The sequence below is a fragment of the Drosophila kikkawai genome, chromosome X (genome assembly GCF_030179895.1).
Source record: "Drosophila kikkawai strain 14028-0561.14 chromosome X, DkikHiC1v2, whole genome shotgun sequence".
Lineage (NCBI taxonomy): Eukaryota > Metazoa > Arthropoda > Insecta > Diptera > Drosophilidae > Drosophila > Drosophila kikkawai.
Window position 1 is genome coordinate 635,893 of NC_091733.1, and position 14,124 is coordinate 650,016.

Sequence of the window (14,124 nt, forward strand, 5' to 3'; positions counted from 1 at the left end):
GTCGCAGAAAATAACTCCGTCACGTGAACAAAACACTCCCGCTTTGGCTTCGCTGAAAAAGAACTACGTCGTCCGCTCGCACGTCTATCCGATTTCGTCGCCTCCGCAAAAGTAAATCCAACCACGCGGCTTTGCCAAATTTTCGGCCGCGCTGGTAACTTTCCATTGCTCATTGCATTTCGGTGCATCAGCTTCCCTCTCGCTCTCTCCTGTTGGCGCGTGCCAATTTTCGGGGGTTGCTTTGCGCTCGATCGTATGCTCGCTCTCCGTTGCTCTCATACGGCGCTAACTCCGTGGCCACTTGTTCGTGGTGAATAGCTCTCTCTGCTCTCCGCGTGTAGATGTGTGTGTGTGTGTGTGCGGGATCTAGAGATGTGAGAACGGGGAACCAAAGATAACTACAAACTCTTGTCTATGCTTAACTTTTGTACCGCTAATAAATGACTGTATTATGAATTGGCTGGTTAAATATACATGGCTTATTTTATACAGAAATGGGAAAAATGATTATATATACAAAGCTTATATTTACAGAGTGAGAAATGATTCTATACAAAGCTTATGTTTACTAAGTGAGAAGTGCTTAAAGTATTCTACAAAATTATTTACAAAACTTAGTTTACAAAGCGAGAGTAATTTGGGCGTTTGCCGGTTTGTTTTGATTTTTCTGCTAGCTGCGGCGGCTCTCCATGAGCGTTGACGGCCGTTGTTATTGCCGTTGGCTATAGCTCTCCATGAGCGTTGGCGGCTGTTGTTATTGCCGTCGGCTGCTGTTGTTGTCGCTGCCGGCTCCTGACCGCCGTTGTTGTTGGCTTTGAGAGCTGCTGATGCGCGCTGCCGCTGTCGCTGTTGATGACGTAGCTGCGGTTGTTGTTGTTGGCTACGGGCGCGAGCTATTGTTTTCGCTGGTCGCGCTGGTCGCGCTGGCCGTTGCTATTGCCGCTGCTGTTGGCCGCTGTTCTGGCCGTTATTGATGACGTCGACGGCCGGTGTTGTGGCCGTTGGTTGATGGCGTCACCGTTGATGACGTGGCGGCTGTCGTTGTTGTTGTCTGCGAGAGCGAGCTGTTGTTGTGGCCGCTGCTCGGGCCGGTGTTGAGGCCGCTGGCCGCTGTTGCTGACGTCGCTGTTGATGACGTGGCCGTTGTTCTGGGCGGTGTTGTTGACGTCGTTGCCGGCGCGGATGGCCGGTGTTGCGGTTGGACTCGCTCGACCACAGAGCGTGGGATCCGTCCTCCCGCGATCCGGATACGCCAGTGTGCAGGCGGCTGGACCCAGTCCTGATCGGCAGTGGGATACTCCTCCTTCTCCTCGGCTGCGGGGGTGACAGGCGGACCCTTGATCGGCACCGGTGTAGGGCGGTTGCCCTGCTCAGCTCGCGCGAGGCGGGCCTTGGCGCGGCAGTCCTTGTCGTACTGCACCATCCAGGGATCGGGGGGCAGCTCGCTCGCGCTGCGTTTGGGCTTCGGCTTCGGCTTCAGGCCGCATATCACCCCGGACGCGGAGAATATGGTGCGTCGGGCAACGTCGGCCGCGTCGAAGTCCGACATGCTGCTGGCCCGCCGGTGTCTCACGCGGATGGGGACCACATCGTCGTCCTCTTGGCTGCCGTCGTCGTCGGCTGCGCCCCCGTTGCTGCCCTTGCTGCTAGGGCCTGTGGCGACTACGTCGTTGCTGTCGCTGCTCCCGTACCGTGGCGGCACTCCTCGGGTGTCGGCGACCTCGGGGTCCCCACGGCCGACGCGAACACCACCCGGCGACGTGCGACTGGCACCCGGTTGGGCACCGCCGCGGCTGCGCCGGCGTGGCTAACTTCTCGATGAAGATCGGGCAGTGGTCTACGGCCCGCGAGGATCTCGTCAGCGTGCTCCAGCGCCTCGCTGAAGGCCTCCCAATCGATGTCCTCGGGCAGGACTCCCGCCTGGGGTCCGGTCTTCCCGGGGCTCGGCTCTCCCTTGGCTGGATATCCCAGCACCACGTCATCCGTGCGAGAGACTTCCACGGTGGCCGCGGCTGATATTGCCGCGCGCCACAAACGGCTCGGATTGTACGACGCCATTGTCTCTGTAGAGGGAGAAAAACAAAGGTTTATTAGCTCGTGGTTGTGATGATTACTAACTAAGGTTTTAAGGAAAGTTAGTAATAAGGGCAAAAGGTTCGCTGCGATGGCACTGGGAGCGTTGAGTTTCCACTAGGGAAAGTGGGACGTTGGGAAGGCGCACCCTCCAGCAAGTGGCCCCACTGACTCAATTGTTGGCTCCTGTATCAGTGTTCCTAGGTGGCTCTTGCCTCGGCCAGATCGAGCGTCGCTCGTCGGCTTTATTTGAGCAAGTTTATTTGCTGTTGTGCCGTCTTCATACGGACTTCCGGGGCTGCTGCTGCGTGGCTATCGCCGTGTGTTCTCCCGCCGTCTGCGGGTATCCTTGTCTTCTGCGTCTCTGCTGCTGCTGCTCCGCTGCTCAGGGGTTTAGCGCTCCTCGATCGCTAAACTTGCTCCGTAATCTGTGTGTCTTCTACGTGATCCAGTCGGCTGGGCACCAGATTCTGTGTTTCTGGCTCGTTGACTGCTTCCTTCAGGTCTCCAAGGGCTGCTGTTCGACGTTGCCGGCTGTGAAGATGCTGCAAGCGCACTATGGTGGGCGAAAAGAATTTGATTACTTTGTACGGACCTTCATATTTGGGAGCGAGCTTGGCGGCAAAGTTATCCGCCGCCTTAGACAAATGATGCTGCTTTACAAAGACCAGTGATCCTATGGTTGGCCTCCATGATCGTCGTCTGAGATCATAATGCTTGCGCTGTTCCAACGACGCCCGTTGAGTGTTCTCTCGAACCACCTTGAAAATATCCCGTAGCAATTCCGCCTTTGCTTCTGGTGAATGTGGCGCTTGGCTTGGTCCTGGAGCCACTTCATCATACAAGGCTCCTGGGAGTCGTGGCTCTCGGCCTTGAACGATGAACGCCGGACTAAATCCGGTTGAGTCTGAGACGCTGCTATTTATCGCCAGGTTCAATTCGGGCAGGAGTTCGTCCCAAGTCGTCTGCTTGTCCTCGATATACTGGGCGACCATTGTTCGATTGGCCCTCTCTGTAAACATTTTTATGTTATTGAATACAGTTTTTAAAATATGATTCTCATTCTCGCTGTTTACATCAATGGGAGCCATTTTTATTGTTCTATGTGTTGTATTATTATAATTGTTTATTAACTCTTTGTACATGTCAATCCACTTATATGTCCCATTGAAAGAAAACTCTTTCCACATGAGTTCTTTTCATGTTCTATTAAAACGTTCAACAATTGAAGCCTTTAGTGTATTAAATGTTGAATAATGATTAATTTTATATCGTTTCATTAATGCTTTAAATGCTTTCCCATTATCCGATTGAAGATTCTTAGGTACTCTTTCCCCAGTTTTAAATACTTTTTCCATGGCCTCAGTTACATCTTTACCAGTTTTTGATTTAATTGCTTCACCTGTAAGGAAGTTAGACGGCTGGGGTAGGTCTCAGTCACGTCCAAGGTCCTCTTTATCAGAAAAAAAATTTATAAAGATGTGGGACAAAGTGTTTTGACGGACGGCAAGCTGACATGAGATGGTAGTTGTCAGTTACCGGGATACGAAGCCAGAGAAATGGCTTGTCCGGTCTCTGCAATAGAGCGAAATAATCGGCGGAGCGCGTTTTGGGTCGAACCCATAGCAATCGCTATAAGGAGACCGAGAGGGGGTCGATTATGGGGACCACCGCTTCCTAGGGCAGAGTTTATTGCCTAAAATCTAGGCATTCTTGGGGCAATATTCTACGTGAGTCATGGCCAACGTGATCTTGGGTCGTTCCCCGCGAGCTGGACTCGATCTGAGCCGAAAATTATACTTAAGAGAGTTTTTCTTGAATTTATTTAATTTTTCCTCATTTTAAATTTCTCTGCATTTATTTTTCCAGTGTGGGCAGCGTACGGCCTCTCGGAAGTGGCGGTCAGGGATTAACTTCTCCGCGAGAGCAAAAATATATTTAAATAAAATTTTACTTAAGTCTCATTATAAAAGTTCAGAGGGGAATTTCTCCCAGTGTAGGCGAAACTCAGCCATCCCCCGCAAGAACCAAAAATATAAATACGTACGAGTTTAGGTTTAATTAGTTTTCAGTTTTCATTTGGGTTTTTTTTTTTTATTTAAATCAAGTTGTATTTTTTCCAGAATTTTTTCTTTTAGTTTTCGTTTTGGTTTTATTTGATAAAGTTTGCAGGGATTTTTAACAAAAAAACAAGGTTAGATTTCGGGGCATTATTTCTAGCCTACTCTAGCGAAAACCGCATCTTGGCCATCGAGAAATTTCTATTCACACATATACCCGCTGGCCAAAATGCGATCCTCCCTATACACTCACCCGTCTCCGTATTTCCGCACACACACACGTGCCTGCCGGTGGCTGCTGCTTCCGCCACGTCCTCGCCGTCCGCTTCCAAAAGAATTTGCCTCCTTGGCCGTCGAGAAAACTTCTCTGCACTTCACTGGCTGCCTCACGATCGTTGGGCACTTGGTATAAATTGTCACTGTCAATATGCACTTTTTCCGCACTCGTTGGTCGCAGAAAATAACTCCGTCACGTGAACAAAACACTCCCGCTTTGGCTTCGCTGAAAAAGAACTACGTCGTCCGCTCGCACGTCTATCCGATTTCGTCGCCTCCGCAAAAGTAAATCCAACCACGCGGCTTTGCCAAATTTTCGGCCGCGCTGGTAACTTTCCATTGCTCATTGCATTTCGGTGCATCAGCTTCCCTCTCGCTCTCTCCCGTTGGCGCGTGCCAATTTTCGGGGGTTGCTTTGCGCTCGATCGTATGCTCGCTCTCCGTTGCTCTCATACGGCGCTAACTCCGTGGCCACTTGTTCGTGGTGAATAGCTCTCTCTGCTCTCCGCGTGTAGATGTGTGTGTGTGTGTGTGCGGGATCTAGAGATGTGAGAACGGGGAACCAAAGATAACTACAAACTCTTGTCTATGCTTAACTTTTGTACCGCTAATAAATGACTGTATTATGAATTGGCTGGTTAAATATACATGGCTTATTTTATACAGAAATGGGAAAAATGATTTTATATACAAAGCTTATATTTACAGAGTGAGAAATGATTCTATACAAAGCTTATGTTTACTAAGTGAGAAGTGCTTAAAGTATTCTACAAAATTATTTACAAAACTTAGTTTACAAAGCGAGAGTAATTTGGGCGTTTGCCGGTTTGTTTTGATTTTTCTGCTAGCTGCGGCGGCTCTCCATGAGCGTTGACGGCCGTTGTTATTGCCGTTGGCTATAGCTCTCCATGAGCGTTGGCGGCTGTTGTTATTGCCGTCGGCTGCTGTTGTTGTCGCTGCCGGCTCCTGACCGCCGTTGTTGTTGGCTTTGAGAGCTGCTGATGCGCGCTGCCGCTGTCGCTGTTGATGACGTAGCTGCGGTTGTTGTTGTTGGCTACGGGCGCGAGCTATTGTTTTCGCTGGTCGCGCTGGCCGTTGCTATTGCCGCTGCTGTTGGCCGCTGTACTGGCCGTTATTGATGACGTCGACGGCCGGTGTTGTGGCCGTTGGTTGATGGCGTCACCGTTGATGACGTGGCGGCTGTCGTTGTTGTTGTCTGCGAGAGCGAGCTGTTGTTGTGGCCGCTGCTCGGGCCGGTGTTGAGGCCGCTGGCCGCTGTTGCTGACGTCGCTGTTGATGACGTGGCCGTTGTTCTGGCCGGTGTTGTTGACGTCGTTGCCGGCGCGGATGGCCGGTGTTAAGGCTGTTGTTGTTGCCGTCGTTGCTGGCGCGGGTGGCCGGTGTTAGGGCTGTTGTTAATGCCGCCGCCAGTATTGGTGGGGAGTCAGACGACTCCTCACATCCTCCCCTTACTTCGGGGTGCGCTGCGAGATGGTGATCCTGTTTGCCTTGCTGAAGTGGACCCTGAACTCCTCTGGGCCCGCGTAGAACAGGAATTTCCTGTTTACTCGCCTGTTCGCGGCCTCCTGCGGTTGGACTCGCTCGACCACAGAGCGTGGGATCCGTCCTCCCGCGATCCGGATACGCCAGTGTGCAGGCGGCTGGACCCAGTCCTGATCGGCAGTGGGATACTCCTCCTTCTCCTCGGCTGCGGGGGTGACAGGCGGACCCTTGATCGGCACCGGTGTAGGGCGGTTGCCCTGCTCAGCTCGCGCGAGGCGGGCCTTGGCGCGGCAGTCCTTGTCGTACTGCACCATCCAGGGATCGGGGGGCAGCTCGCTCGCGCTGCGTTTGGGCTTCGGCTTCGGCTTCAGGCCGCATATCACCCCGGACGCGGAGAATATGGTGCGTCGGGCAACGTCGGCCGCGTCGAAGTCCGACATGCTGCTGGCCCGCCGGTGTCTCACGCGGATGGGGACCACGTCGTCGTCCTCTTGGCTGCCGTCGTCGTCGGCTGCGCCCCCGTTGCTGCCCTTGCTGCTAGGGCCTGTGGCGACTACGTCGTTGCTGTCGCTGCTCCCGTTCGGTCGGCCGTGGCGGCGCTCCTCGGGTGTCGGCAACCTCGGGGTCCCCACGGCCGACGCGAACACCACCCGGCGACGTGCGACTGGCACCCGGTTGGGCACCGCCGCGGCTGCGCCGGCGTGGCTAACTGCTCGATGAAGATCGGGCAGCGGTCTACGGCCCGCTAGGATCTCGTCGGCGTGCTCCAGCGCCTCGCTGAAGGCCTCCCAATCGATGTCCTCGGGCAGGACTCCCGCCTGGGGTCCGGTCTTCCCGGGGCTCGGCTCTCCCTCGGCTGGATATCCCAGCACCACGTCATCCGTGCGGAAGACTTCCACGGTGGCCGCGGCTGATATTGCCGCGCGCCACAAACGGCTCGGATTGTACGACGCCATTGTCTCTGTAGAGGGAGAAAAACAAAGGTTTATTAGCTCGTGGTTGTGATGATTACTAACTAAGGTTTTAAGGAAAGTTAGTAATAAGGGCAAAAGGTTCGCTGCGATGGCACTGGGAGCGTTGAGTTTCCACTAGGGAAAGTGGGACGTTGGGAAGGCGCACCCTCCAGCAAGTGGCCCCACTGACTCAATTGTTGGCTCCTGTATCAGTGTTCCTAGGTGGCTCTTGCCTCGGCCAGATCGAGCGTCGCTCGTCGGCTTTATTTGAGCAAGTTTATTTGCTGTTGTGCCGTCTTCATACGGACTTCCGGGGCTGCTGCTGCGTGGCTATCGCCGTGTGTTCTCCCGCCGTCTGCGGGTATCCTTGTCTTCTGCGTCTCTGCTGCTGCTGCTCCGCTGCTCAGGGGTTTAGCGCTCCTCGATCGCTAAACTTGCTCCGTAATCTGTGTGTCTTCTACGTGATCCAGTCGGCTGGGCACCAGATTCTGTGTTTCTGGCTCGTTGACTGCTTCCTTCAGGTCTCCAAGGGCTGCTGTTCGACGTTGCCGGCTGTGAAGATGCTGCAAGCGCACTATGGTGGGCGAAAAGAATTTGATTACTTTGTACGGACCTTCATATTTGGGAGCGAGCTTGGCGGCAAAGTTATCCGCCGCCTTAGACAAATGATGCTGCTTTACAAAGACCAGTGATCCTATGGTTGGCCTCCATGATCGTCGTCTGAGATCATAATGCTTGCGCTGTTCCAACGACGCCCGTTGAGTGTTCTCTCGAACCACCTTGAAAATATCCCGTAGCAATTCCGCCTTTGCTTCTGGTGAATGTGGCGCTTGGCTTGGTCCTGGAGTCACTTCATCATACAAGGCTCCTGGGAGTCGTGGCTCTCGGCCTTGAACGATGAACGCCGGACTAAATCCGGTTGAGTCTGAGACGCTGCTATTTATCGCCAGGTTCAATTCGGGCAGGAGTTCGTCCCAAGTCGTCTGCTTGTCCTCGATATACTGGGCGACCATTGTTTTAATGGTTCGATTGGCCCTCTCTGTCGGGTTCTGCTGCGGGGTATAGGGCGCTGTATATTGGATCTCCATCCCTGCCTGCTTACAAAAGGATTTAAACGAACGACTCGTAAACTGTGTCCCATTGTCACAGACAAAAGTGCGAGGAACTCCGAAGTGATTTAAAATCCTCTCCCTAAAGGATTTTTCGAGATGTGCTGAAGTGGCTTTTCTAAGTGGGACCAGCTCGACCCACTTCGAGAACGCGTCGAAAAACACGAGCAACATTGTATTCCCACTTTTTGATCGCGGAAGAGGCCCAATAAAATCGGCGCAGACAGTGTCGAATGGCTCACTCACCTGCCTGGTGAACATTTTCCCCGCTGGCTTGGCTTGACTTACTTTGAACCGTTGACAAGTGTCGCACCTGCGAACATACCTGGAAATATCGCGAAAGAGGCCCGGCCAGTAGTATCTCTGGGCGATCCGGGCGGTTGTCTTCCTGATTCCGAGGTGTCCTGCCGTGGGCTGGTCATGGCATTCCGCCAGTACTCGCTGCCGGTGTTCCTTGGCCACACACAGTTTCCATGGCACGGAGTCTTCGTCGTCGGGTCGAGACCCGATGTGTCTATACAGCTGTTGGTTCTCGTATACGTAGTCCGGGTAATCCTCAGGTCTGTCCTGAACAAGCTTCACCATCCGCTGGTACCACGTACTTTCCGGCTTATCCTCCTGGATCATCTGCAGTACCTCCAAAGGCTGTCGAGAAAGTGCGTCAGCGACGACGTTCTGGCTCCCGCGTCTATAGGTGACATCGAACTGGTACTGCTGGAGTTCTAGCGCCCAGCGCGATATCCTTCCAAGTAGCACCTGAGTTTCCTGATGGCCAATATGATAGCCAGACACGCCTTTTCCGTGGCGGAGTAGTTTTCCTCTGCAGCGATGAGGTGTCTGCTGGCGAATGCGATGACTCGTTCTTCCCCTTGGATTGTTTGTGTCAACACCGCTCCGAGGCCGATGTCGCTGGCGTCCGTTTGTAACACGAACTTCTCGTTGAAATCTGGGCAGGCAAGAACCGGTGCCTCCGTCAGTTTGCTCTTCAGGTCGTCGAACGCATCCTGCTGCTCCTTCTCCCATTGCCACTTCTTGCCCTTCTTGAGCAGTAGAGACATGGGCTGCACGACGATAGCAAAGTTTGGTACAAATCGCCGGTACCAAGACGCGATACCCAGACATCTGCTTAGCTCCTTGCATGTGGTCGGTGGACTCAGCTGCCGTACTGCTGAGATCTTCTCGGGGTCGGTGTGAATTCCCTCCTCGCTGATAACATGTCCCAAGTATACCAGGCTGCGCTTAAAGAAGCTGCACTTCTTTGCGTTGAGGCGAAGGTTCGCCTTCCGTAGCCGCCGGAATACTTCCTGCAGATGCTGTACATGCTCTTCCAGAGTGCGTCCGATGATGATGATATCATCTAAGTACGCAAACGCGTTGGGCTCCATGTCCGGTCCTATGACGCTGTCGAGCGCCCGCTGGAATGTGGCTGGTGCTGAGTGGAGGCCAAACGGCATCACTTTCCAGTGGTACAGACCCCTCCCGGGGACTGTAAAGGCAGTGCATTCGCGACTAGACTCGGCTACAGGAATTTGCCAATATCCGCTCTTCAGATCGAGCGTCGATATGTATTTGGCATGGCGCAGGCGTTCCAAGATGTGTGTTATCCTTGGCAGCGGGTATGCATCTGGAATGGAGTGAGCATTTAATTGCCGAAACTCCACGCAAAGTCGCATCTCGCCAGACTTCTTGCCCACGAGTACGATCGGGGCACTGTGGGGACTCCGTGAAGGCTCTATACAGTCGTTGCGCAGCAGCTCGTCGATCTGCTCATCAATAATCCTCTGCATCGCGGGATTCTTCGGAAAGTATCTCTGTTTGATGGGCTTCCACGGGTTCCACTGCTGGCTCCACTGGCCTGGTGGCTTGTCTTCGTCGAAACGGATTGTTTCGCACGGCGTTGTCATCACGAGGCCCTAAAATGCTACTGGTCGGGGTATCTTGCGTCTCATGCTCTGTCTCGTTGTGGGCTGGCGTGGATTCTCCGGCTTCGATGGGGTCTGTTGTTTTCGGAGTGAACGCGTTTGTCAATACCGACGGCGTAGCTAAATTATAGGTGGGGCTGGTTAACAAGAAAGGGCTTAGCTGCAGTGATGCGCGGCCACATTGAATAGTGGCAGATACGCCACAGAGGAAGTCCATGCCTAAGAGCACGTCTTCCATGATCGACGGCAGAACTAGCAGAGGAAAAGTTACCCTACGTTGGTCCAGCTGGACTTTGGCGACTAGAGACGTTGTAATCTCTTTGCGGGAGCCTTCAGCCAGGCTGACGTGAGTGCGTACCGACCGTACGTTATGTGCTGTCCCTACGAGCTGAACCACTCGTTCACTCACACCTCTCGATCTGCACCTGCGCGATGATCCGACTAGCCTGCACCTGTAATATCTCTCCTAATTCCGGGGATTCCTGAAGGCAGTCTCCGTCCGCTCCCCGAGTGGGCGAAGACTCCTCTCGTTTCCCGGCTGTGTGCGTCTGCAACACTCCACCGTGCGTATTCTCCGGCGCCCACAATCCCAACAGAAAAGGACTCTGGGATTGCGGCACGTTGCCTGCTGGTGGCCTTGAGCGCAATTCCTACAAGCAAACCTGAAATTTGTGATCGTTGACAGATTCCCTACTCGAGGACCCTGTGGGGGAACCGTAGCTGGGGTGGATGGTCGCCCGGCTGTTCGCGAGAAATTTTGTTGACCTGCTGGTGGCTCGTATCCGCTCCTCCTTGGCGCGGTTTGTGGTTCGGCTACCATCCTGGCATGGCTTCCAGTGCTCCGGTCCCGGGTGACCTCGAAATTGACCGCCAAACTGGTGAGTTGCTCCAATGTAGTAAAGTCGTGCCTCCTGGCGTACATCTGGTACTCCGGTTGGAGGTTCTCGTAGATGCGCTCTAACTCCTGTTCCGCGTTGTATCCCGCTCGGTGCATCAACAGTCTGATGTTGACGAGATATTGCTTGAACGTCTCCCCTCGACGCTGATCCCTAGTTCGAATCTCATCCTCGAGTCGCTGGAAATACCTCGGCGGCAAGAAGAAATCCAAAAACGCCTTTTTGAACTTCGTCCATGATTCTCCTAGCAGCTGGCTCGTCCGGAACCAGTGCTCGGCCGTGTCCGTCAAAAGACCAGGGATGGCCTGCGGCATCTTCTCCACGTCGACTTCGTAGGCGGTTGCTCGCTCCTCGAGATGCTGGATGAAGGTGATGGGATCCGTGGTGCCATCGAAAGTAATCCCCCAGTTCTTGAGTTTCTCCGACAGTGTGGCTGCTGACATCTCCGCCTTCTTCGGAAGAATCTCTCGCCTGGCCGGGAGGGTCTCCACGTCTCTGGCCACGTCGGCGGTAGCTCTGTCCTCCAGTACTGGTACTTGCAGTTGCGCGGGACCCGGTGGGTGTGGGTGTGGGCTCGGTGAACGCTGTTTCCTATCCAATATAGCGGCGTTAATTTCCGCTTCACATTCCTGTAGTCGTTCGGTGACTTCCAGCACGTGATCATCTCGATTGTTGAAGGCAGCCAGCCGGCTCCGCATTTCCTCCACGGTTCCGGTTGCTTCCAAAGAAAAGTCCTTCAACATCGCCTCCAATTCTCCCTTCCGCAGATACGAAATCCAGTGTGCGCCCATATTGCTGTGAAAAATTAATCGACTGGCAAACGACAAGAAAGAAATTCGAAAGGTCGAGAGAAATATTTCAGACGAGGGTCAAGCGACGTTTGAGTTGATTAAACTTCAGTGAAATATTTGATTTTTATTTTTCACACAAAAAAAATCACTCAATGCCCACGTGCAACTAGGTTAAACTCGAATTCGATGTAAAACGGCGATTTAATGTTGCTGCTCTCCTCGACGGGGATTAAATTTATTGGACGACGATGCAAGCTTGTAGAATTTCCACGACGATGAGTTAAATTAGTCGACGGCGATGTAAGTTAAATTCGACGGGGATTCAAAGTTTTATTCCACGATGTTTTAAATTTTATTCGACGGTGATCGCGGCTTGGTAAAATTTTGTACGACGATGGATTTTATTTCCGTTGAAAAAAACTGCGACTGTACGTGTAGACTCGACGACGGTTGAAAAGAGAAGAACCACCGATGCGTTTGCTGCTGGCTGTACTCGATCGCCGCTGGTTTGAGGGAGACGACGATAATAGTGAAGGGTGAAAACAAAATGGCTGCGCTGTGGGGAATTTGTGTTAGCTTTTCCCTGCCTCGTGTTTTCGAAATTCTCGCGACCTGACTTGGCTACCTAGAGGGCTTTTCGCTCTCTCTCCTTTTTTTTTCCTTTCCCTCTTTGCTTTCTCTGCTCGGTTTTATTTCTTGGCTCACGTGTGTTTCTAGTCACGTGATCAAATAACCTCTCGTTTTAGGTTATGATCTTTTCACGGCTGGGGTATAAAAATTTTCGCTGCGTGTGCCACGAGTTTCTGAGAGTGGGTATACTTTTTGGTTAAGTTCTCCCGATTTTTGCCATGTGCCTCTCGAAAATTCAAAGTTTTCTCGATTTTGAGGTTATATAGAATGCCCGGTATATATTCTTATCGATATATATATATATATATTCACGTAGTTTTCTGCCCTAGAAATTTTTGGTGTCCCTCGACATCCGACTCTTCATACGTTACGACTTAGAAAATTTTCTCTAAGTGGCGGAACCGAAAATTTTTCAAACTTGACGTATCCGAATGGGTCTTTAGGCCATATTTTCGACGTCTAAAGTTCGTAAACCCCATGTCCCTGCTCGGGCGCCATTCTGTAAGGAAGTTCGACGGCTGGGGTAGGTCTCAGTCACGTCCAAGGTCCTCTTTATCAGAAAAAAAATTTATAAAGATGTGGGACAAAGTGTTTTGACGGACGGCAAGCTGACATGAGATGGTAGTTGTCAGTTACCGGGATACGAAGCCAGAGAAATGGCTTGTCCGGTCTCTGCAATAGAGCGAAATAATCGGCGGAGCGCGTTTTGGGTCGAACCCATAGCAATCGCTATAAGGAGACCGAGAGGGGGTCGATTATGGGGACCACCGCTTCCTAGGGCAGAGTTTATTGCCTAAAATCTAGGCATTCTTGGGGCAATATTCTACGTGAGTCATGGCCAACGTGATCTTGGGTCGTTCCCCGCGAGCTGGACTCGATCTGAGCCGAAAATTATACTTAAGAGAGTTTTTCTTGAATTTATTTAATTTTTCCTCATTTTAAATTTCTCTGCATTTATTTTTCCAGTGTGGGCAGCGTACGGCCTCTCGGAAGTGGCGGTCAGTGATTAACTTCTCCGCGAAAATATATTTAAATAAAATTTTACTTAAGTCTCATTATAAAAGTTCAGAGGGGAATTTCTCCCAGTGTAGGCGAAACTCAGCCATCCCCCGCAAGAACCAAAAATATAAATACGTACGAGTTTAGGTTTAATTAGTTTTCAGTTTTCATTTGGGCTTTTTTTTTTATTTAAATCAAGTTGTATTTTTTCCAGAATTTTTTCTTTTAGTTTTCGTTTTGGTTTTATTTGATAAAGTTTGCAGGGATTTTTAACAAAAAAAAACAAGGTTAGATTTCGGGGCATTATTTCTAGCCTACTCTAGCGAAAACCGCATCTTGGCCATCGAGAAATTTCTATTCACACATATACCCGCTGGCCAAAATGCGATCCTCCCTATACACTCACCCGTCTCCGTATTTCCGCACACACACACGTGCCTGCCGGTGGCTGCTGCTTCCGCCACGTCCTCGCCGTCCGCTTCCAAAAGAATTTGCCTCCTTGGCCGTCGAGAAAACTTCTCTGCACTTCACTGGCTGCCTCACGATCGTTGGGCACTTGGTATAAATTGTCACTGTCAATATGCACTTTTTCCGCACTCGTTGGTCGCAGAAAATAACTCCGTCACGTGAACAAAACACTCCCGTTTTGGCTTCGCTGAAAAAGAACTACGTCGTCCGCTCGCACGTCTATCCGATTTCGTCGCCTCCGCAAAAGTAAATCCAACCACGCGGCTTTGCCAAATTTTCGGCCGCGCTGGTAACTTTCCATTGCTCATTGCATTTCGGTGCATCAGCTTCCCTCTCGCTCTCTCCCGTTGGCGCGTGCCAATTTTCGGGGGTTGCTTTGCACTCGATCGTATGCTCGCTCTCCGTTGCTCTCATACGGCGCTAACTCCGTGGCCACTTGTTCGT

The 14,124-nt window shown here is 52.0% G+C and overlaps 1 protein-coding gene across 1 annotated transcript; it reads right to left on the bottom strand.

Moving 5' to 3' along the window:
* Nucleotides 1–2,483: 2,483 nt before the first annotated feature.
* On the bottom strand, nucleotides 2,484–3,068 carry LOC138929089 (uncharacterized). The gene has a single exon (XM_070288070.1). The coding sequence runs from the start codon at nucleotides 3,066–3,068 to the stop codon at nucleotides 2,484–2,486; it is 585 nt and encodes a 194-aa protein (XP_070144171.1).
* Between the last annotated feature and the right edge of the window lie 11,056 nt (nucleotides 3,069–14,124).

Coding starts and splice junctions, on each gene's coding strand:
- LOC138929089 (XM_070288070.1), bottom strand. CDS start 3,068: ATGGTCGCCCAGTATATCGAGGACAAGCAGACGACTTGGGACGAACTC.